The sequence below is a fragment of the Salmo salar genome, chromosome ssa11, assembly GCF_905237065.1.
Source record: "Salmo salar chromosome ssa11, Ssal_v3.1, whole genome shotgun sequence".
In the NCBI taxonomy this organism is placed as follows: domain Eukaryota; kingdom Metazoa; phylum Chordata; class Actinopteri; order Salmoniformes; family Salmonidae; genus Salmo; species Salmo salar.
The window spans coordinates 25,995,867-26,021,637 of record NC_059452.1 but is presented as its reverse complement, the minus strand read 5'-3'; the positions used below and the strand labels follow the sequence as shown (position 1 = coordinate 26,021,637).

General features: G+C 42.7%; 1 protein-coding gene across 3 annotated transcripts in view; it reads right to left on the bottom strand.

The window, feature by feature from the left end:
* LOC106562367 (tubby protein-like) overlaps positions 1-24,573 on the bottom strand; it is a 103,196-nt gene extending 78,623 nt beyond the window's left edge. For 2 of the 3 annotated variants that reach the window (XM_014127209.2, XM_014127210.2), the window contains exon 1: positions 24,295-24,572. In XM_014127209.2, coding sequence (XP_013982684.1) covers positions 24,295-24,350 — 56 coding nt within the window. In that variant the 5' untranslated portion in view covers positions 24,351-24,572. Of the gene's footprint in view, positions 1-24,294 lie in introns of all 3 variants that reach the window. The other variant, XM_014127206.2, reaches the window with a different exon arrangement.
* Positions 24,574-25,771: the final 1,198 nt, after the last annotated feature.

The following is a 25,771-nucleotide window of genomic DNA, read 5'->3' as shown; positions in this document are numbered from 1 at the left end:
CCATCCAGGACCTCTATACCAGGGGAAGGCCCTGAAAATTGCCAAAGATTCCAGCCACCCTAGTCATAGACTGTTCTTTCTGCTACCGCACGGCAAGCGGTACCGCAGCGCCAAGTCTAGGTCCAAAAGGCTTCTTAAACGCTTCTACCCCCTAGCCATAAGACGTCTGAACATCTAATCAAATGGCTACCTGGACTATTTGCCTTGACCCCTTTTTTATTTGACTCTCTTGCACCGGCTCTATGCATACTTAATGGACTCTACCCACACACACACACACACACACACATATTACACAGACACCCCAACACACACACACATATTACACAGACACCCCAACACACACACACACAAAACACACAATTTACATTGACCCCCCCTCCCTCCCTTTTGTTCACTGCAGCTACTCACTGTTTATCATCTATGCATAGTCACTTCACCCCCACCTACATGTACAGATTACCTCAACTAACCTGTACCCCCGCATACTGACTCGGTACCGGTGCCCCCTGTATATAGCCTCGTTATTCTTATTGTGTTCTTTTTTATTTTAGTCTACTTGGTAAATATTTTCTTAACTCTTCTTGAACTGCACTGTTGGTTAAGAGCTTGTAGTAAGTAAGCATTTCACTGTAAAGTCTACACTTGTTGTATTCGGCGCACGTGACAAATAAAGTTTGATTTGATTTGACACACGCTTCACATACGCTGCTGCTACTCTGTTTATTGCCTAGTCACCTTTACCTCTACCTAGATATTACCTCAACTACCTCGTACCCCTGCACATTGACTCAGTACCAGTACTTGAATATAGTCTTGTTATTTTATTTTGATACAATTTCCTATTTCATTTTTTGCAAATTTGTCTTACTTTTTAACTCTGCATTGTTGGGAAAGGGCTCGTAAGTAAGCATTTTACAGTAAAGTCTACACCTGTTGTATTTGGAGTATGTGACAAATAAAATGTGATTTGATGTCGCTGCACCAAATGTCAAGGCTAGCATTATTGCTTCCCACCACTACATAATGGCCACAAACTATACTGTGGTCTGTAGTATGTTTCATGGAGCCATTAATCCATCAGAATCAATGGTGTTTTCAACCACATGGGCTAAATGAGCACACTAGGAAAAGCTAAAATCGGTTTGTCTATTTGTGAATGGAGGGGTCATGTAGGAGCTAAGCAACCGTTTCAACTATGAAGGACCAGCTTGGTCAGTCAATCCCACCCAATGGTGATGGATGGCTATTGCTTTTTATAGACTTATTTTTACTCTGCAACACAGATCAATGCAATGGTAACACTAATAACATCCTTCCTATCTCCCTCTTCCCTAGATTGAACTAGGCTGGGGCTGTGTGTGTCGCAGCTCACATGCACAACCTCCCTTCTATTCATTTGCAAAAAATGCTTCAGGATAATGCACCTGATAATAGCAATGTGTTCCATGGTTGTTACAGCAGGACAACTCTTCCCCCCCCCATCTCCCTGCCTGGGTGTTCACACTGTGTGCTGCCTGAGATAAACAGACTTGTGTGTTTGGGGTTCCAGCCCAGTGGTAGGTTAGGACAGGTTCTGTCCCAGTTTGGGTCTCACTGTCCCTTCTCCCAGTGCCCTATGGGGAATACTGCAGGCCAGGGTGAAGGAGGATCAGCCTGCCCAGAGCAGGTGTGTGTGTGTGAGTGGTATGGGCTGCTGCTGCATCAGTGGAGTGTAACAGGACACCTGTGAAGGTCATGGAGATCCCCGGTAATGGCAATGCACTGTCTGCCAGCTGGGTGGTACCAAGCCAGCTGGACCTTTGCCTGCCAGGTCCTCCCCAGGAACACACAGCAGGAGAGAGAGAGAGAGACAGAAAGAGAGATAAAGCGAGCACCCACACTTCACTCTTCTTTGTTGATAAACCCCCCCACAGAGCAGACTTTTACTGGGGGCTTTGCATGAGACCATAACAGATGTACTGTCACAATGTGTGGGTGATACTGTAGATGAACAGAGCCCTACAGCTAAGAATATTTCTCCATCATCAGAGTAATGCCAATATGACCCCATCACCTGCAGAATACATGTAGAAAATCTATCAATTACTGTAGCCAACCACATCTCCCTGTACTAACAACACTGATCAGCATGTTGCAGCGTGTGGTGTGAGTGTGTCGGCCAGGAAGGCCTCGGTGCTCTCTCAGCCACTAAGCAGCATGGGAGCAGGAAGCCCAACCAGCGGGCTAGGCCTGAACGACAGTGTGTTTAGCAGGCCTGCGTGGGCAGAGTGGAGACATGGAGTGGAGAGAGGCTCACTTTTATTAGAGTACGTTTATCTAGTTTTGCAGTCATGATTACCAGTCAGAACCTGGGCCCACAGACTCCACACACGCAAACACACATATAAAACGCGCACACCCACACCGGATACCCTATATCAACACAGCCCCCCTACCTCATCTCTCAGTGCCAAACAGAAACATGCATAAAACATGATTTGGATTAGGAAATGTCAGGCTGGATGAAACAGTGTCCCCACATCCCAGTGAGGCTGGAGATGGACTGCCTCTCTACTCCAACAGTTCCCTGGATCATTCCAGGGATACTTACCGCAACAGGATAAATAATAACAGGGATATACAGAGAAAACCAAGGATGTGGCACAAACAACAGGTATTGTTGCTACAGTTTGCTAAGGATGGCAGGTGCAAATGTTTGATTCCTCAATTTGTTGGGATCTGCAGCTTAGCTGAAGCAGGTACAAAAGGTGGATTCTCAGGGTTCATTTCTGGGTTGTTTTTGACACTAGTTTATGAGTAGATCAAGCAGTCTGTTGTTTTCAGAGACAAGGTACAGCTAGTTCTCTTATCACCAGCCACCACCTCAGCCACTCAGGGGGTGCATCTCAAGCGCAGACAGACAGATTGCTGCTCCAGATCACACTCACACCTCTCGCCCTGCAGACAGACAGATGAGGGGGAGGGGTGTAAAAACGAGGGTGCCATCTTGACAAGTGGTATACAGTATCTCTGCCCTATGTCTATCTTTAGAGGGCATTACGCGAACGTCTCACACTTTCTCAGCTGATGCAGACAATTCCATTCCCATTGTTTCATCATCGTGGTTTCCAATTTCCCTCTAATCTTTCTCCAGAACTGAACCAGTCTACATCACATTCTAAATGAGAAATCTATTAAAGTCCGGGGAACAAACAGGTAAGAAACACCACAAATGACATGGATGTCGACTGACCACCATCTTGTTTCTCAGATGGGAGAGAAACAGGCAAAACTGTGTGTATGTGGCAGAGTATTTTACTTTACCTATTTTGTAATTATATTTTTTGTTTAAGTCTACAAAAGAGTGAACAGTACATCTTCAACTTGGTGAATAAAATGTTTTTGATACATTTATTTCTGTTGTAACTGTTCATTTGTTTTACCTCATGTCAACACACCCTTGCTGAACATTTATTCAGATATTTATGTAAACAAAACATTCATTGTTTATAAAGTCCTAACTTCCCATTGGAGAGCATTACGCACAAGATGCTTTTTCCTAGTTATGTGGCAGCAGTTTCCATGGTAGCAAACAATGTTGCATGGTTGTTAAGGCAATGTCATTAAATATGAGACACCCATAGATAATATGAAGACAGACCCTAGGAGATTCTCAATTTGGTTTTCCTAACTCATCCGTCCTCTGTCCTCTCCTCTGCTCTTTTTGAAAAAGGTCAAAGGTAATCGAGGAGAGGAGGAAACGTGGAAACAAATGCGCCTGCAGGAAATGAGACTCCTCCACTCGCGCGTAATAAATGTGTAAAGTAATAAGTAATAAAAAAAAATGCTTAGCTAGTTGTGCAAGACATTTTATAGATAAAATGATAAGTAGCATAACGATTTTAAATGTTTGTATACTTTCTCCTTTGAGAAAACAACAGCTGATTCAAAGGGGGTGTGGTGGATTATAAAACACTTCCGCGCTACCTGCCATGCGGATACTCTTGTGCATCCTCTGACGAAGTAGATAATGGAGGAGGGGAGCAGCCTCCTTCGGTCGCCTAGTAACGAATTAACACTCTCCTCGACCACTTATTGGTTTCCGAGTCACAGAGTGGAGAGGACGGAGGAGGCGAGGAGTGGACGGTATTTTGTCCAAATGTGAATCTCCCCCTGGCTGTGTCTCTGTCCTTCGCTCCATGATCATCACTGATCTGGCAGGACACGACAGGAAGCAAAATAAAGGAAACCAACTATGTGTGTGTGTTTATGCGTGCATGCAATCATCCCATACATCATTTAATTAAAAAGGCAGTAAATGAGCTGATGTCTTTTCTCCATGTCTTTAGACAGCGTAGCTGCGCTCGGTTGCTCGTGACCATGGCAACCACAGACTACCCTGACACCTAGTGGTAGTCCGCCCAAAACAGATACTGCACCAAGCAATATGTCAACCGCAATAATGCACACATCACATAATGCCATGACCTAAGTGATTAATTACATCTTATTCATGTTATGATGTGACTGGAATTAAGTGAATGTAATGGTATCAAACAGAAGGAAACCATGTGTTTGATGTTTCGACACCATTCCATTCAGTCCTCCCCTATTAAGGTGCCACCAGCCGCCTGTGATAGAGACTGACATACAAGAAAATATCTCGTAGGCTACTTTGCTACAATTTATGATGATGAACTGAGGGAAGGATTAGGGTAAGATTATTTATTTTCTTGGCTACTAGCAGGTGATCATACACTAAACTCACTCAGGTTCACACAGTAGAGTCTATATGAGGTCTATCATAATTGACATATCTATGGTAAGAATATCCTCCTACCCATGATACTGTAGATAACAGCTTTACTCAGCATTCTACCCTGACACCTAGTGGTAGTCCAGAAAAAACATGTTTATGGCCGCTATACTTCCAAATTCAACTTGCACATGTGCTTATTCCCTTCGACCACAGGAGGGAACACAAACACCAGGAAGTTAGAGAATCATGTGATCCACTCCAGACATTGTTCCATCATCACATGGTGGTGCTGTTCAGCATCAGATATGACCAGAGATGTATAGTTTTACTCCCTCAATCACTTGGTATCGACTATTCTGATTTAGTCACTACAACGTCTTGAAAATATGATGCTTTTGAAGTCATTGAGCTTTTGAACAACCACATGTGTATCCTTCACAAGAATCTGGGAGTCTTTCACCAGCATTTCAAGGGATGTTTGTATCAAGCATCTCAGAATAGGAGTGCTGATCTGGGATGACCACATAACCTTTTTTATTGTGATCTAAAAAGCAAAACTGATATAAATAGGCACTCGTCACTCTGAGACACTTGATACATACGGTCTCTGTCTCTTAGAAGTGTTCTGTACAAAAGTTAATTAGCATGCTCTGACCAGGATGACATAACATACTGTATGGTGAAGGATGATGACTCTATGCAACATCATGAGTCTATCATTGTACTCTTAAGAATTCCCTCCCTCTACCCTCTAAGTTAATCAGTTCCTTTCAATGTAATCACAGTCACCTGGTACATAACACATCAGCTGTCTCAATGATTACACAAATGCCTGTTTACATGTGATTATATAAGGCCACAAGGCAGTATGCATGGACATGCTTGGACTGATTACATTTTAGTCATTTAGCAGATGTTCTTATCTCATTGCATTCAAATGAGGTAGTAGGTATGACAAACACATATCACAACCATTTCAAGTAAAACCATCCTCAAAAACAGCAGCTATCACATCTTCCACACAGCCATTTCAGAATAAGAATAAGTGATGTATTTTACTTTTAATGTTGTGAAGTAATGCATCTATAAACCAAATACCTTTGGAATAGGATATGTCCTCTGTGATAAGTAATCATGGCCATTATCAAAATGGGGGATTTTAAATATTACTGGTCGTCACTTCAGATCTTTGGCTCTCACACTGCCATATTAATTATTAATAGTAAATGCAGCATGAAATCCTGCTGCTATAGATTCCATACACAGCATGCAGACAGAGGTATAGAGTATCAGAAACAGTAAGAGAGAGACCAAGAGAGATAGGAAGAGAACGAGAAGGAGAGGGCTTAGCAAGTTTCCACATTCAGTCTGCTCTCCTCTTGAAAAATACGGGGAAAGTAATTATGCAGCACATACAATCTGATGTCAGTGGATCCTCCTGTCAATTCCCCTATCACTGTTCACCATAGCAACAGGCTCCATGGGTAGAAGGAGGAGGTGATGGAGGAGATGAAGTAGTAATATGGAGTAGGAGAGATAATACTGACCACCCAGGGTTAGGGTTAGAGAGGCCTACCGCCCAGGGTTAGGGTTAGAGATGCCTACCACCCAGGGTTAGGGTTAGAGAGGTCTACCATCCAGGGTTAGAGGACTACCACCCAGGGTTAGGGTTAGAGATGCCTACCACCCAGGGTTAGGGAGGTCTACCATCCAGGGTTAGAGGACTACCACCCAGGGTTAGGGTTAGAGAGGCCTACCGCCCAGGGTTAGGGTTAGAGATGCCTACCACCCAGGGTTAGGGTCAGAGAGGCCTACCACCCAGGGTTAGGGTTAGAGAGGCCTACCACCCAGGGTTAGGGTTAGAGAGGCCACCACCCAGGGTTAGGGTTAGAGAGGCCCACCACCCAGGGTTAGGGTCAGAGAGGCCTACCATCCAGGGTTATGGTTAGAGAGGCCTACCACTCAGGGTTAGGGTTAGAGGCCTACCATCCAGGGTTAGGGTTAGAGAGGCCACCACCCAGGGTTAGGGTGGCATACCACTCAGGGTTAGGGTTAGAGAGGTCCACCATCCAGGGTTAGGGAGGCCTACCACCCAGGGTTAGGGTTAGAGAGGCCCCACCACCCAGGGTTAGGTTTAGAGAGGCCCCACCACCCAGGGTTAGGGTTAGAGAGGCCCCACCACCCAGGGTTAGAGAGGCCCACCACCCAGGGTTAGGGTTAGAGAGGCCTATCACCCAAGGTTAGGGTCAGAGAGGCCAACCACCCAGGGTTAGAGAGATCTCCCATCAAGGGTTAGGGTTAGAGAGGCCTACAGTTCAGCAACAGGGTCTGAATTGGTGTAAGTCTGCTCCCGCCCCCCTGAAGCCTCTCATGAGGAATACCTGATGACTGATTATGTGTGGTAGGCTGGTAGCACGTAGCTCTCTGTGTGTGTGTGTGTGTGTGTGTGTGTGTGTGTGTGTGTGTGTGTGTGTGTGTGTGTGCATGTGGTCTGTGTGTGCATGTGGTCTGTGTGTGCATGTGGTCTGTGTGTGCATGTGGTCTGTGTGTGCATGTGGTCTGTGTGTGAGTCAGGCAGCATGTATCAGCTACATCAGCCAGTACCACTAACTCACCCTCTCTCTAACTCATCTCCAGTCAGATAGGGTAAATAGAGCACATCACATGCTGTGTTGTTGGGAGAATAAGGGACAGCAACAGATGGCTGCTTTGTGATGCTTCAGAGGCAGAGGCAGAAGAAGAGAAGATTGGGTCTCAGCTCTACTGAGGTGAGAGTTCTGTTGTTCTCTGTTCATCTACACTGGCTGCACATATCTGGAGTTCTCTACTGTTGCACTGTGGAACCAGTGACTGTGTCAAAAGATAGCATGTAGTGTTGTCACAGTGGGGAAAGAACCTTTTATACAAACACGCTCTCTCACTCACACACGCACACTCACATAAATGACAGACAATGCTGAAGAAAAGATCCTAGGTCCACTGACAAATCTGCTTCACTCCATTTCCTAAAATTCCTCATGCCAGACTGTGAAGTCTACCACTAATGTTGTTATAGAGGATATGAGGAAACCTTCTATTAAATAAGGAGATATTATTTGATAAGGTTGCATCAACACAGTTAGCTTCATCTTCATTTAAATACCTCCATGTCCACTGTGTGTCTCAGACCATTTCCTCCCTCGGGGACATTAAAGTTCCTATTTTAGGAAGGGAAGTAAACAAGACAAAAGGTGAACACAGGAAACCACATGCCCCCAGGGAGAACAGGCGCGCTCTCTCTCTGGTGTCAGTCAGAGTCCCTCTGAAACAGAGTGTGATGTAAATCTGTCCTCCTGAAAAGGCCTCATCTCATCGTATATCAGTCATAGATGTCAGGCTGCTATAGGTCTAAATCTCAGCAGACCCAGGGAGGCAATAATGTAGGCACGACAGATTTACTGTTATCATGCTAAATAATAACCTACCGCATGAGAGAGGCGAATAACTCAGAAAGACAGAGGTTTTTATTACTTTTATGAATGTAAGCAATAGATTTAAAGCTAACATGCTATAACACAAGGGAATGGATGCAACCAGCTGCAATTGATGCATCTACGACTGTACAAAGCATGTATTTCATTTTATGAAAATAAAATGGGTATGAAATAGAATGTTGTAATTTTTTATATTCTTCCACTACCAACCATTACTACTGACCTGAATGTTCTGTTGGACCAGGGGATAGCACACAGGAGCATCAGGGCACAGCTGGGTTGTCATGTGTGCACTCTGCATCAAAGTCTTCCTACACCTGGCAGTACACTGCTGAGTGGGCTATCTGACAGTAATGTGTTGTTACGTGGTGGCTAACCTGCTGCCTCACCTGGTTAAAGACAGGTATGTGCAGCTCAGGCTTTCAAAAGGGCCTCTGGGATATCCTCATAGGGGCGGCAGGTAGCGTAGTGGTTAGAGCGTTGGGCCAGTAACCGAAAGGTTGATGGAGCGAATCCCCGAGCTGACAAGTAAAAAAATCTGTTGTTTTACCCCTGATCAAGGCAGTTAACCCACTGTTCCCCGGGCGCCGAAAGATGTGGATGTCGATTAAGGCAGCCCCCCGCACCTCTCGGATTCAGAGGGGTTGGGTTAAACGCAGAAGACACATTTCAGTTGAAGGCATTTAGTTTTACAACTGACTGGTTATCCCCCCTTTCCCTCCACAATACTCCAATACTCCTCCTTCAGTCCCATCTGTCCACTTCTCTCAACTGTTGTGATAATAGCCACACATTCAATACTTACACCACGATGCGATGGCACATTGATTGCAATCTGCTATTGTCCTGAGTGATTCACTGCTGATTCAAGCATTGTTACTCAATACTGGTGTCACTGAGATTATGATTTTTCTCTAAAGCCTTCATTTAACTGTAATTGCCCAAGATGATAAGAAAAATATAAATCACAGTTTAACAGGAATAAGCACATACTGTACCTAGCTATAATGTTACCAAACAGGGGAAGGGAGGTGATGCAACCATAACAGGTGTAGGGACCGAACAAATATAATAAATAAAAAAGGCTTTTAATTTCGTAACGCCTAGGAAAAGCACTTGCACATCTGAGGTTGCTTGTTGCAGGTGCATGGGAATAATTTGATGATATATTGAAAGGAAAAAGACAACATTTAAAATGTAAGATAACATTCAACTACAAGTGTGTATGAGGACAGCCTTAACAATCTGTTTGCTTCATTGAGGAGTAATTTATCATTATCCCTGAGCCAGTGTTACAATGGCCATGCTGAACTTGAGGCATCAGCCAAGGCTGCTGATAAATTCCTGAAAAACTGCAGGCTGCCTGCTGCTGGACTAATGATCTTTTTACTTTCTTATTAGTTTTTCTGCTGAAACTTGTCAGTTAGTGAATCATTACATCCAGGAACAATGGCTCAGAGATAGCGAGCGAGAGAGAAAAAGAGCATCCAGCTAGATGATCTGTGGTCCATAGTGTGATGAGATAATGTGGTATCCATCCCACACAGTGGCCTACTCAGTGTCAACTAGGAGCCTGCAATCAGCCAACCAGTTTAATGAATGGTTTCCCATGGCCTCCCCTGTCTGTGGATGTAGAGCTTGTCTATAGCTTTATGACTAATCCAGTCCATAGGGCTTTGTTCTCTCCAACCTCTCCCACCTCCAGAGTAGAGGAGTCAGAGTGCCTCATTGACTCAACACTGCATTCAGCTGTGCAGAGCGAGGAGCAGCAGCACATGCTTTTTAATTGCCGTGAGCATTTCCAAGAATGTCCACATGAAAGAAACATGTCAAAGGGTGAAGTATTAAGACAGTTAATCAGTGTGTGATCAATGTAAGGACCAATGAGTTTTATTTACACTAGATGACTGACAGGGGGTGCTGTTTTGAAGCCACAAGCCACCATCTTGGCACTCCCCCACCATTGTAAACAATATTTTGGAAGCTATGGAAATGAGTTTACTAATGTGAACATTTGTTTTTGCTATGTTTATTCTATTACAGTCACCATAATGCATACTTTTAAATTATATTATGTGAGCTAGACAGAAAAACATGAAAACATAAAAACATTTTCCTTAAAGTATACTTTTTTGATAGTACTAATGTTACTGTCCCCACTAAAACAAAATAATACTTAAATACATGTTAAATTTGTCCTTAAAACATTTGAATTAAATATTGTAGAATTCCATTCATTCCTATGGAGGACTGCTTTTCTGAGGAGTGCCAGTATGGCTGACCGGTGGCTTCAAAGCCTCTCCATGGCCAAAACATAGCACCCGCAATGCAGGGTTTATATACATCATTGGCAAGGACCTTGGACAGTTCCTGTCTATGATGTGTGAGTTTGCCACTGACCGCTTACTCTGGCAATTGGCCAGTGTACTCGAACAAAGAGGCCTCGCTCGGTGAAAAGAGTGGGATGGTTGGGGTCTTTCCTATCAGATATGTTCAAAACGCCTCCAGAGGTTGTGTTCTGTTGTTATGCTCATTCACAAGCAGAGCGGAGCATGAGGACTGATAGAAAATTATAAGACAAAAGAATACTCTGGGAGTCAAATCAAATTTCATTGGTCACATACACATGGTTAGCAGATGTTAATGAGAGTGAAGCGAAATGCTTGTGCTTCTAGTTCCGACAGTGCAGTAATATCTAACAATTTCACAACAACTACCTTATATATACACAAACACACACACACACACACACACACACACGTAAATGGATGAATAAGAATGTACATATAAATATATGGAAGAGCGACGGCCGTGCGGCATAGGCAAGATGCAGTAGATGGTATAGAGTACAGTATATACATATGAGATGAGTAATGTAGGGTATGTAAACATTATATAAAGTGGCATTGTTTAAAGTGGCTAGTGATACATTTATTACATCCAATTATTAAAGTGGCTAGAGATTTGAGTCTGTTGGCAGCAGCCACTCAATGTTAGTGATGACTGTTTAACAGTCTGATGGCCTTGAGATAGAAGCTGTTTTTCAGTCTCTCGGTCCCAGCTTTGACGCACCTGTACTGACCTCGCCTTCTAGATGATAGCGGGGTAAACAGGCAGTGGCTCGGGTGGTTGTTGTCCTTGATGATCTTTTTGGCCTTCCTGTGACATCAGGTGCTGTAGGTGTCCTGGAGGTCAGGTAGTTTGCCCCCGGTGATGCGTTGTGCAGACCTCACTACCCTCTGGAGAGCCTTATGGTTGTGGGCGGAGCAGTTGCCGTACAAGGCTGTGATACAGTCCAACAGGATGCTCTCGATTGTGCATCTGTAAAAGTTTGTGAGTGTTTTCAGTGACAAGCCACATTTCTTCAGGCTCCTGAGGTTGAAAAGGTGCTGTTGCGCCTTCTTCACCACGCTGTCTGTGTGGGTGGACCATTTCAGTTTGTCCGTGATGTGTACGCCGAGGAACTTAAAACTTTCCACCTTCTCCACTACTGTCCCATCGATGTGGATGGGGGGTGCTCCCTCTGCTGTTTCCTGAAGTCCACGATCATCTCCTTTGTTTTGTTGACGTTGAGTGTGAGGTTATTTTCCTGACACCACACTCCAAGGGCCCTCACCTCCTCCCTGTAGGCCGTCTCGTCGTTGTTGGTAATCAAGTCTACCACTGTAGTGCCGTCTGCAAACTTGATGATTGAGTTGGAGGCATGCATGGCCACGTAGTCATGGGTGAACAGGAAGTACAGGAGAGGGCTGAGAACGCACCCTTGTTGGGCCCCAGTGTTGAGGATCAGCGGGGTGGAGATGCTGTTTCCTACCCTCACCACCTGGGGGCGGCCCGTCAGAAAGTCCAGAACCCAGTTGCACTGGGTGGGGTCGAAACCCAGGGTCTCGAGCTTAATGACGAGTTTGGAGGGTACTATGGTGTTAAATGCTGAGCTGTAGTCGACGAACAGCATTCTTACATTAGGTATTCCTCTTGTCCAGATGGGTTAGGGCAGTGTGCAGTGTGATTGTGTCGTCTGTGGACCTATTGGGGCGGTAAGCAAATTGGAGTGGGTCTAGGGTATCAGGTAGGGTGGAGGTAATATGATCCTTGACTAGTCTCTCAAAGCACTTCATGATGACAGAATTGAGTGCTACGGGGCGATAGTCGTTTAGCTCAGTTACCTTAGCTTTCTTGGGAACAGGAACAATTGTGGCCCTCTTGAAGCATGTGGGCACAGCAGACTGGGATAGGGATTGATTGAATATGTCCGTAAACACACCAGCCAGCTGGTCTGCGCATGCTCTGAGGTCGCAGCTAGGGATGCCGTCTGAGCCGGCAGCCTTGCGAGGGTGAACACGTTTATATGTTTTACTCATGATGGCCACGGTGAAGGAGAGCCCACAGGTTTTGGTAGCGGGCCGTGTCAGTGGCACTGTATTGTCCTCAAAGCGAGCAAAGAAGTTGTTTAATTTGTCTGGGAGCAAGACGTCAGTGTCCGCGACGGGGCTGGTTTTCTTTTTGTAATCTGTGATTGACTGTAGACCCTGCCACATACGTCTCGTGTTTGTGCCGTTGAATTGCGACTCTACTTTGTCTCTATACTGACGCTTAGCTTGTTTGATTGCCTTGCGGAGGGAATAGCTACACTGTTTGTACTCGGTCATGTTTCCGGTCGCCTTGCCATGATTAAAAGCAGTGGTTCACGCCTTCAGTTTTGTGCGAATGCTGCCATCAATCCACAGTTTCTGGTTAGGGAAGGTTTTAATAGTCACCGTGGGTACAACATCACCGATGCACTCAATCTTGACGCGTGGAATCCGATTGGTGGGACCAGCTTTGAACAGACCTGAGCACGGGCGTTTCCTGTTTTAATTTCTGTCTATAGGCAGGGAGCAACAAAATGGAGTCGCAGACAGATTTTCCGAAAGGAGGGCGGGGGAGGGCTTTGTATGCATCGCGGAAGTTAGAGTAGAAATGATCCAGAATGCTGCCAGGTCGAGTCGCACATTCGATATACTGATACAATTTAGAGAGCCTTGCTTTCAGATTAGCTTTGTTAAAATCCCCAGCTACAATAATTGCAGACTCAGGATATATAGTTTCCAGTTTACAGAGAGTCCAGTGAAGTTCTTTCAGGGTGTTCACTGCATGGCCAGTCTACAGTACCCGTCTACCCCTACATACACTAAGCACTCCATTTCATGGTTAGAGGGTCAGGAAAAAACATCTATGGAGGGGTACCTACAACTCCAACATGATTTATAATACTGATACAATGTAGAATCATACACTAAGTGTACAAGACATTAGGAACAGCTTCCTAATATTGAGTTGCACCCCCCTTTTGCCCTCAGAACAGACTCAATTCTACAAGGTGTCCAAAGTGTTCCACAGGGATGCTGGCCCATGTTGACTCCAATGCTTCCCACAGTGTCAAATTGGCTGGATGTCCTTTGGGTGGTGAACCATTCTTGTGTCGGGTTTACCTTGGGGTCATGATAGGGGCTGTAACAAATGTTTGATGTATTATAATAATTGATTATGCTCATGTTGTATTAATAGAAGGGGAGGGGTTATAAGACCCCTCCCTCCTTACATTTATAGGGTCCTAGACTACAGATTTATTTATATATATATATATATAAAATGTTTAATATTGTTCTACAGTCTTTTCTAGTCTCTGCCTCTTATAAAGAAACAGTCTGAGAGGCGTGTGACTGAGGGGAGTGAAAGGGATAAGGGGAGTGAAAGGAGAGTGAAAGGGATAAGAAACTAGTCAGACATTCCACTATAAATCAACTTGGCGAGTGGACATTTACTGCTGAGCCATCTTTGAATATGCTTTAACACTAAAACTCTTGTTTGTATAGCTGTGTAGGCATGGGCTTGGTCTCATGAGTAGAAGGTAATGACGTAGGCAGTGACATCATTAAGGCTGGACTTCGGGCTTAATAAAATAACTTGGACCCTTTACTATTTTGCAGAACTCGGAAACATGCGTGCTATGTTCCTGTTGTCAACTTCTGTCTGCAATTGCATTAATAAAGGTTTTTGATTGATTTAATTAAAGATATTGTCTGAATGCTAATTTCACCAATGAGCCAATGATTGACAAGGAACAAGGAACGAACCCCAACACTTCATACACACGGGAAACTGTTGAAAGTGAAAAACCCAGCAGCGTTGCAGTTCTTGACACACAAAAACCAGTGTGCCTGGCACCTACTACCATACCCCCTTCAAAAGGCACTTAAATATTTTGTCTTGCCCATCCACACTCAATGGCACACATACACAATCCATGTCTCAACTGTCTCAAGGCTTAAAAAAGGTTCTCATCCTCTCATCTACACTGATTGAAGTGGATTTAACAAGTGACATCAATAAGGGATCATATCTTTCACCTGGATTCACTTGGTCAGTCTATGTCATGGAAAGAGCAGGTGTTCCTTATGTTTTGTACACTCAGTGTATAAAGACCTAACCATAACTACTGGTAATTTCCCATTTTCCCTTCACAGCAGAACCATCTATTCATCACACCATAAGGCTTCTTTACACAAACCCCTTCCATACCTACAAAACACAAGCAGTGAAATTGGCTATTTACTTTTCCAGCTCTGGTATTCTTTAGAGTCTAGCTATATAATTATATACGTAGCATTCACTGTGATCGTCAGTCGCAGGCAGGCAGCTACCAGCTCTAATTGCCGTCTTTGCAGTTGGGCCAGCACACTTTGGCTTTAACAAGAGGTGCTCCACACTTCCCTTAATGATCTCTACAGCACAGGCAGTTCACGTGCTGCAGTCCTCCACTATTAACTCACTTCGAGGTTTGTTCTCTTCTCAAAACACTTTGTGTCCTTGGGACCGTAAGGGACGAGGAGGTTGACAGTGTACTGTGACACTATCGTGACATCGCAACATATAAACACTGACTATAGCAGTGTAGGAGAGTTAGACTCAGTCACTGCCATTCTCACAGTCAATGGTCCGCAATATTCCATACAGTAATACTGTCTCAATGAATAAGACACAGTATAATCATTATTTTTTAACTTGGACCAGAATCTCGCACAATAATGAACCAAGTGAAATTGCCAATGAAACCTGCTGTAGAGCCAGTAGAGAGATCTCATGCATTATTCTGGCCATGAATTATAGAGATAGTAGTTTCCAACAGACAGTCAGCGTGCCGAGGCTTATAATAATAGTCCAATTTATTTCTACAGTAAGAAAGCCCTATCATTACTGAAAAATAGTCTGACTGTCTCCATAGTACCCACTATTACCAGTGCTTGACTTGGACTGAAATAGGGTCCGGTTCTCATTTTGGGTGCTGGTACTGTTTACATTTAGGTGCAAGAGCTCCACAAGACTTCTGATCTAACATTCCATAAGAGGAACAGGAGCTCAAGCAGTAGAACATTTGAGGTGCCAGTACTCAGATCCAGTGAGCTCCTGTCCAAGTCAAACACTGACTATTACTTTAAAACACAGTTAGCATTCCACACAGCATACCAGAGGTCAACCTTCTCTGCGCTAAGATCAATTATTCAAAAGAGAGGTTTAGCATACAGTAGACTGAGAGACCAGTCTGTCTCTTAAATCTGAATGCAGGCAAGAATATGTAGTGCACTACTTTTGACCAGGAACAACAGGGTGTCATTTAGGATGCATTTGGGAGGCAAACCTGAGTGTACATTTCTGTCTAAATACAGGCCAGAATAGAGATTGCCTCTCATCTTTTTTGTTGATATTGAAACTCCCCTTCACTTACAGAAACACTCCATTTCAAATGACATAAGTAGCCAATTGTATTTTCATGGTATTTTAATTGGAAAATGTAATTTACATTTTCTTTACATACTGCGCAATTATGTTTTGAAAAGAAGATTGTTTACCAATTAAATTCTCTCTCCATTGTGACAAAACTCAATATTCTTCAGCAGTGCAGCTTCTGATCATTAAATAGCATCCTGTCTGGAAGTGAACACGTGGATGTGAACACTGTAATAACATCTCCATATACTGTACATCAGCCCAGTCACAGCCAAGGGGTAGGATACAGTACGTCTATGGTACATCCTCCATAATCCTAACAAGACACACTCAAGTGCTCAAAAGGTGCAGGTACCCACAAATGCTGATGCTCCAGATGCACAACTAGTCTAAACGACAATTTTATTGCTTCTTTAAATCAGACCAACAGTTTTCAGCTGTGCTAACATAATTGCAAAAGGGTTTACTAATGATCAATTAGCCTTTTAAAATGATAAACTTGAATTAGCTAACACAACATGCCATTGGAACACAGGAGTGATGGTTGCTGATAATGGGCCTCTGTACGCCTATGTCGATATTCCATTAAAAATCTGCTGTTTCCAGCTACAATAGTAATTTACAACATTAACAATGTCTACACTGTATTTCTGATCAATTTGATGTTATTTTAACGGACAAAAATGTGTTTTTCTTAAAAAAAACAAGGAAATGTCTAAGTGGCCCCAAACATTTCAACGGTAGTGTATATACATACACCCTTTCATCAACGTTCAAACATTCTCAACCTCCAACCATTCAAGCTATCCATGAACACTGTGCCATATATTGCAGTCAATACACATCATTCAAACACTGGGATTCAGCTGAAAGGTAATAATAATAAACTATAATCATGTGATATACAGTAGCCAGGTTCTAGATGATTGCACCTATTGAACACGGTCTCGGGCACTATAAAGGGAATAGGGTGCCATTAGGAACACAACGAGGACATCTCAAGCAAAGGACCAAACCGAACAACGACTTCCTTTCTACCATGCCACCAGATTGATATCAATATATGTTTTGAGGTTGGGAAAGTGAGGTAGTGTATGAGAGTATGACAAACGACAATACAATCAGATATGGGGATGTTGGGGAAACATTCAAACCCTTTGGAAAAATCCTTGAAAACAGAAACATAAAGCACCTCAGCCCTACAGTCGTGGTCGTAGTCCTGTCACACAGGTAAGATATTAAGGTCTGTCAGACTGTCCCTGCCTCTGCCTGCTTCTCCTGACGGCAGCATCTTAGAGCTGCTAAAGAAACTGAATTAAGCATCACTTAAATCCCACTCCTCTTAGAGGCTGACACAGAAAAATGCATACAGCTACCCAGGAATTCTAATATATTTTGAAAGCTGCTGGCAAGATGCTGCATTTAAAAAAATATTAATCATGAATGTACTACCAACCAGACCAGTCTGGAGCTGTGCTCTACAGACAGCTGGGTGAATCTTTATCTTAGACTGTAAAATTAGGTTTTGAGGATAGAAAGATTACTGTAGTTTTGCATGTAAAAGATAAATAGGATATTTCAGACCTTAGATAAACCATAGTATAAACTGAAATACAGTGCCGTTTATAAAAGCCAAAGGCAACGACTGTGAATATGGTTGTCTCCAGCTGCTTATTAATGAAATATTCATCTAATCTAATATATGCAGTGTGCCTCCCTAAACAACACATTGGTAAAAAGCATTTCCACTTCCACCACTATCTGATTGGGGGCTATAATTACTGAAGTGTAGAAAACTCCTCAGAGCAGAAGTTCCCAGAACAGTCTCAGTGGTAATGCTTCTTATTCACACTAGCTATCTAGTTGAAAGCCGGGTAAAAGCAGACATCTGCTCCCCTCATAGTGGTCTCTTGGTCTCATAATTCATTACTTCTGGAACAATAACTTTGCCTGACGACAAGCCCTCTCTCCCCTTCCAATAGATTCATCAGATGGGATCCAATTAGATGTAATAGAGGGTAGGAGGATAGGCTTCAATTAACTACTGATAGACAATGACCCAAACATTATACAGCTTTATGCTCTGAGGAAATCATATCCAAACCTCATGGATTTTGTGTTTACCCAACTAAACTCAGAAAGCATATGGTTACAAGAGCTTAAAACTATACGTTCCTGGGGGGCTGTGTTTTTGAAGCCTTGAAGATTGCAACTGGAAATGATTGATCATCAATGCCATGACCCTTGATGTGAAGCCTCAGGGAACTGGATTAAAACCTATTGAGTGCTCTATATACTGCTAGGGCCAGGTACTGGAACAGTTCAACATAGGACCTATATTTCTACATTGATATTACAACCATCAGATATTATCCATCACTGATGTGTTTGCAATCAAAACCCTGGCTAATGGCCCCAGCAGAGCCCTGACCTCACTCACAGACACACACGCCAACCTGTGTATGGCACTGACAGAGCAGAATTCAGTCTGGGCCTTGCAGCAGCAGCAGAGGGAGTGTTTTGAAAACAGTCTCTAATATGTAACTCCTATAAATCTGCCCACTTGTGTCCAAACCCAGCCCCTTCGTTCTCCCTCTCTCTCTCTGACCCAGGCCCCCTCTCTCTCCGACCCAGGCCCCCTCTCTCTCTCTCTCTCTCTCCGACCCAGGCCCCCTCTCTCTCCAACCCAGGCCCCCTCTCTCTCCAACCCATGCCCCCTCTCTCTCCAACCCAGGCCCCCTCTCTCTCCAACCCAGGCCCCCTCTCTCTCCAACCCAGGCCCCCTCCCTCTCCAACCCAGGCCCCCTCTCTCTCCAACCCAGGCCCCCTCTGTTCCATTCTGAGTCGATAAGAGGCAGACAGACACTGTTATTTACTTAGAGGCATACACCTCTATACACAATGACTAGTTTGACCAATTTACACTGAACATTTTACAAAAACACATTTAGTGGAAGAACTGTGCAGATACAAAGATTCAGTAAAATATCTCAAAGTTTATGTCCACGTTAGTTAAATATCTGCTCCAAATAAAGATTCAACATGTCTGCAGATAGAATGGTGTCAGCTATGACATCACACAATGACTTTGAAAAAAATCTATTTTGGTTATTGAACTACAGTAAGTGAAGTGGATTTACATCTGGTATTGGAATTGCGGTAACATCATTTCATCATGGGTCCCTGATCTGTACGACACAGAAATGCATAATTATGGATATTACTGTCATACTCTTCATGATGATCTATCCTAAATAAATAAATAGCCTCCCTACATCTGAAGGAGCACAGTTCCCGCTCAGCCCAGTCAAAACTGTTCGCTGCTCAGGCACCCCAATGGTGGAACAAGCTCCCTCACGACGCCAGGACAGCGGAGTCAATCACCACCTTCCGGAGACACCTGAAACCCCACCTCTTTAAGGAATACCTGGGATAGGATAAAGTAATCCTTCTTTTTAAATTCCATTACCGATTTGGTAACAAAATTGAGTTTTAATCACTTAATAATTCATAAACAAAATTGATATCAGTAAAAACACTATCTAATTGATAGGTTTACCTTTACTTGTTACTTCTGTGAATTTTCATTATCATCCCTCCTCATGATGGAGAGAAATTAGAAAATATCTTAAAGATAAAGCATGTGGGTTTTTGTTAACGGAATTTCAAGCCACAAGGCAATGTTTCTTAAACTTACAGAAGGCAGAAAAATGTATCCAAAACTAAATATGTGTTGATATTAGTTGGCAAGGGCCTTTGATGTATTTGTAATAACTTTTAGGACTTTTTCTGGTAGATGTTTTGCAAGACCCCTTTTCCATCTATTTGACCAGAAATCGAAGTATTTGCTTATTCCACATTTTTAGGATGGAAAAGGGTTGAAAAATGTATATGCCTTAATAAATAAATAAATAAATAAAGACTCTTAGCTTTCATTTGACATGCTCCTATGTTGGTGCTCATGGGTCCTTTTACATGGAAATAACCCTGTGTTACTGAGATAGAACACTATTATCAATAACAGTAAGACAGACAGGTTAGGATGGGAGAATCATATAATTCTTCTACTCCATTTAGTCGTACGATTCAAGTAAATAGTGTTTCCTGTCTTGAGATCAGTCCCTACATAGCATATGAACTCGTACCAAAGTTTATATGTTAGTACACACAGTAATATGTATGTGCATGTGTGTGCGCATTTAATGTACTATGCACAGTATGTCATTATTGACGTTACAATATTAACAGCCATAAGCTATATGTTGTATGTCTGCCTAGCCTAGTGCCTACAGTGTCTTTGTGTGTGTCATTCCCCTCCACTACACAGCTTATGGATGTGAGATCTCACACATCGGTACACCGTGTCATCACCCATTCATCTGTGACGCAGGAGCAGGTGTGCAGCGTGGACCATCCATACTCCAACAGTGCATTAATCCCCAGAAATGTTCTCAGAAATACAATGACAGCACACACAGAAAATGGCCCACTCTCACCAACACTACTCACTAACCCAAAAAACATCAAATGATTACTTAAAAAGTTTGCCCCTGCAGTAATGCACTTTATTGCAGTCCTGGCTTCATTATTGCATTAAATAATTGATATGTAATTGCTTCCTTCTGTAAAGAAGGAATTGTTAGAGGTCCATAAAGAAGTGCTGTAAAACTGCAATGTACCATGTGAGGCGATACCAAATCAGAGACTAATGAGATCTCCTGGCATTTATGTAGATTATTACAGCAGACACACAATAATTATGAAAACACAATCTGTAAGAATGTGAGACCCTCTCATTGAATAGTATCTCTCCATGTCTCTGTGGTTGCTGTGTTTACTGGCTGCCAGGCCTGTTGAACTAACACAATGTGAGTGCACTGCTCCTACCTTCGCAGGCACAGCCATGAATTACGATGCCTGAACAAACACACACCTGGTCCATGAGCAGAGCATATTCAAATGATAGCAGCACCTTTGAGGTTGCATACGGCCCAGAAACATTTTCTCATGAACCTGAGACCAGCCCGAGGGAACTCATAAATTGGAATGAAAAATGTAAGCATTTTAAATCAGGATCAAATTCTCCTCTAACAGTGAGAGATGCACTGCATAGAAGCTGGAGCAATCATTACTTACATATAAAATACCATACCCATAGTATCAGCTAAGCCAGAATAAATACATACAAGAGTGGCTGTTTAGTTTGTAAGTGGGTTATTAACTGTGGATGTTGATGTTTGTTGTTTGTGTCAGCTGCCTTTTTATGACTGTATTGCAAGTGTCAAACTCGTGTGACACATATCTGATGGAGTGCTATTTCATGTGTACTGCATCCAGATATCACTAGTGTGTCAAACATGGATCAAGCACTACAGTAATGAATGGTTTCTGGCATCTCGCCACACAACAAACCATTACATCTCTCTGTCACATTTTAGGAGCAGAGTAACCTGCCTCTATTCATTTGCATGTCATATACAGTACCTACTCATTCAAAGGTTTTTATTCATTTGTACTATTTTCACATTGTAGAATAATAATGAAGACATCAAAACTATGAAATAACACATGGAATCATGTAGTAACCAAAAAAGGGTTAAACAAATCAAAATGTATTTTATATTTTATATTCTTCAAAGTAGCCACCCTTTGCCTTAATGAAAGCTTTGCACACTCTTGGCATTCTCTCAACCAGCTTCACCTGGAATGCTTTTCCAACAGTCTTGAAGGAGTACCCACATATGCTGAGCACTTGTTGGCTGCTTTTCCTTCACTCTGCGGTGCAACTCATCCCAAACCATCTCAATTAGGTTGAGGTCGGGTGATTGTGGAGGCCAGGTCATCTGACGCAGCACTCCATCATTCCCCTTCTTGGTCAAATAGCCCTTACACAGCCTGGAGGTGTGTTTTCGGTCATTGTCCTGTTGAAAAACAAATGATAGTCCCACTAAGTGCAAACCAGATGGGATGGCGTATCACTGCAGAATGCTGTAGTAGCCATGCTGGTTAAGTGGGCCTTGAATTCTAAATAAATCACAGACATTGTCACCAGCAAAGCACCCCCACTCCATCACACCTCCTCCATGCTTCACGGTGGGAATCACACATGCGGAGATCATCCGTTCACCTACTCTGCGTCTCACAAAGACACCGCATTTGGAACCAAAAATCTCACATTTGGACTCATCAGACCAAAGGACAGATTTCCACCGGTCTAATGTCCATTGCTCGTGTTTCTTGGCCCAAGCAAGTCTCTTCTTCTTATTGGTGTCCTTTAGTAGTGGTTTCTTAGCAGCAATTCGACCATGAAGGCCTGATTCACACAGTCTCCTCTGAACAGTTGAAGTTGAGATGTGTCTGTTACTTGAACTCTGTGAAGCATTTATTTGTGCTGCAATATTGGAGGCTGGTAACTTTAATGAACTTGTAGCAGAGGTAACTCTGGGTCTTCCTTTCCTGTGGCGGTCCTCATGGGAGCCAGTTTCATCATAGTGTTTGATCGTTTTTGCGACTGCACGTGAAGAAAGTTCTTGAAATTTTCCGTATTGACTGACCTTCATGTCTTAAAGTAATGATGGACTGTTGTTTCTCTTTGCTTATTTGAGCTGTTCTTGCCATAATATGGACTTGGTCTTTTATCAAATAGGTTTATCTTCTGTATACCCCCCCTACCTTGTCACAACACAACTGATTGGCTCAAACTCATTAAGAAGGAAAGAAATTACATAAATTATCTTTTAATATTATAAGGCACACCTGTTAACTGAAATACATTCCAGGTGACTACCTCATGAAGCTGGTTGAGAGAATACCAAAACGTGCAATGCTATCATCAAGGCAAAGGGTGGCTATTTGAAGAATCTCAAATATAAAATATATTTTGATTTGTTTAACACTTTTTGGGTTACTACATGATTTCTACATGTACATACTACCTCAACTAACTGGTGCCCCCGCACATTGACTCTGTACCGGCACCCCCCTGTATATACTGTTATTTTTTACTGCTGCTCTTTAATTACTTGTTACTTTTATTTCTTATTCTTACCCCTATTTTTTTAAACTGCACTGTTGGTTAGGGGCTCGTATGTAAGCATTTCACTGCAATGTCAGCGCTGTTGTATTCAGCGCATGTGACTAATACATTTTGATTTGATTCCACATGTGTTATTTCATAGTTTTGATGTCTTCACTATTATTCTACAACTTTTGTCTGGTACTGTATATCATGAATACAAAAACATCAAACATCAAGAATGTGTTACTGCCTAGGAGACGTGCTGAGAGGCTTCAGCTTAATCCCACCACCCCACCCATTGTTGCACAGCACTGAGAGAAATCGTATGAAGCCGTAGGAGACCCAGAATCTCTCGCTGCATTCTCTTGGGATGCCCAAGCAGCACAGTTACGGTGTCTAGAATACCAATCACACTGTAAGAGCTTAAGAGAACCGGGCCACAAGCATCCCACTGGGCACAAATGTCAATTCCATGTTGGTTCAACGTCATTTCATTGAAATGAGGTGGAAACAATGTTGATTCAACCAGTGTGTGCTCAGTGGGATGTTGCTTACTGACTGACTGTGTGTGCTCATGTTGTCTGCTGACCAATAAGGAAAGACCTTATCGTCAGAATATAAAGACTAGCAAGCAACACCCTGTACTGTAGCTTTTTGATGCAGAAATAGAAAAATAAGTTATTTCCCCACTTACTGTACCAGTGCTGACAAAGCTTACTACAACTCAAATATACTGAAAGCTGTTTCATCTGATCGCAGTTAAAAGAAAAGAAAAAACAGAAAATGTAAGTTACAGAATATACAGCCTCCTAGGATCCGTCACACTGTATTTGTTTCAGGAAATCAACATTGACCGGAAGCAATATTGTTGTAGTATCACAGACAAATCACTGCTTTGACACACACACACACACACACACACACACACACACACACACACACACACACACACACACACACACACACCTTATCTAGGTCATATCAATTTGCCATGCCAGTGTCAAAATGCCTCATGATGACAACTGGTTTACAGTGTAGACTGCATGACAGCCTGATACATATTCTATCAATATTAGGATTGCATCCAATTACAGCCCCTGTCAATTTATACATATGTCTAGACTAGGCTACTGCATTTAATTGGTTTTGTAGGTTGGTTTATCAATCACAACCAACTTCTGATTAGATATGACAATGGTAGCCTGCTAAACAAAAGGCAAAGGAGAGGTTCTGGTGGCAAATTGGTGATATCAGCTCGCATACCACGGTAATATTGACAAAGGATAGACGCTTACCTGTCATAACTCCATCGACTGTATGACATGTTTCTGTTGCTGCTGACTCCTTCCATGACTTCTTCTACGGGGTGTTGCTAAATAGGGTTCAACGTGACATGAAAATAAAACCGGGTTTAGATGCCACGCCGATATTTCTCAACAGTTCTAGCGTTTCCTCCTCCAACGAATGGGAGTTGAGATGTGGTGCACATCGATTCAGGGATTCACTTTCTATAGGCTATAGCATTTGGAATGTGAAGGGAAAAAAATCAGTGCGCGCAAGTTGACAAGCTTGTCAATAATTTGACGAATGCATGGGTTGCTCCATTGGTTGCGCGCACGCAGGCATGTCCCCATCTATTTCGATTAAATACATCATCGCGTAATTTTCAGATCACAACGAGCAAAAACATCAAATTTCACTTGTATTTCACTGAAATTTGTATAGTCTGCATCCTCTGTAACAGTGTCCCCCAGATTGTAACGCCCGTTGGTCTCATCTTGTGATGATGTTGGAAAGGTGTAGCATTGTGATTTGAATTATTATCTGTATTTGTTGGCCTGCCATTCATTCCATTATTATTGAATTATTAATGGACAGTATTGAACTCTCTCTCCTTGGGCATGATTGATAGCCTACACATGTTCACATATTCATGTTTTCATCTGGTTGCACTGTGAATGAAAGATCATTTTCAGGCATATACAAGTGGACAGAGCTATCTGTTGATATTTCTTGGCCTTGTATACCTAAGTATTCTGGGGAGACATACCTTCTGTAAAACTGTCTTTGCTTCAGAAAATCAATGTTGACCGAAAGCAATGCCTTAATAACACAGAGAAATCACTGCTTCTGCACCCCCCCCCACACACACACACACACATTTTTCGATCAATATCAAATGCATTTATTAACACTGATTGATAACATAAGCGAATTACAGAAAGCATGGGTTTAATCTTTTTGGATTGCGTCTGGAGGTGTTTGGCACATAGGCTTATTATTGCCTTTAACACAACCTGTTGACCATGAATCCCTTAAACTCTCATTGACAGCTCAGAGGGGGAAAGAGAGAGAGATGTGATGAATGCCTGACAGCCAATGTCCCTTAGGATTGGCCTTGAAGGTCGCTAAGCAAAGGCATTGAAAAAGCAGAGTGACAGTTGCCAATTTGGAGCAGTCATATAGTAGAACATATATATAGAACATAATTATATTGAAGAAAAATATAAACGCAACATGCAACAATTTCAAAGATTTTACTGAGTCAAGGAAATCAGTCAATTGAAATAAAATGAATTAATTAGGCCTTAATCTATGGATTTCACATGACTGAGCAGCCAATCAGAATGAGTTTTTCTCCACAAAAGGGCTTTATTACAGACAAAAATCAAACATGGGACCAACACTTTACCTGTTGCGTTTATATTTTGGTTCAGTGTATATAGCCCACTCCTGCCGAGGCCAAGTCCAACTCATAAAATTTCACAACAT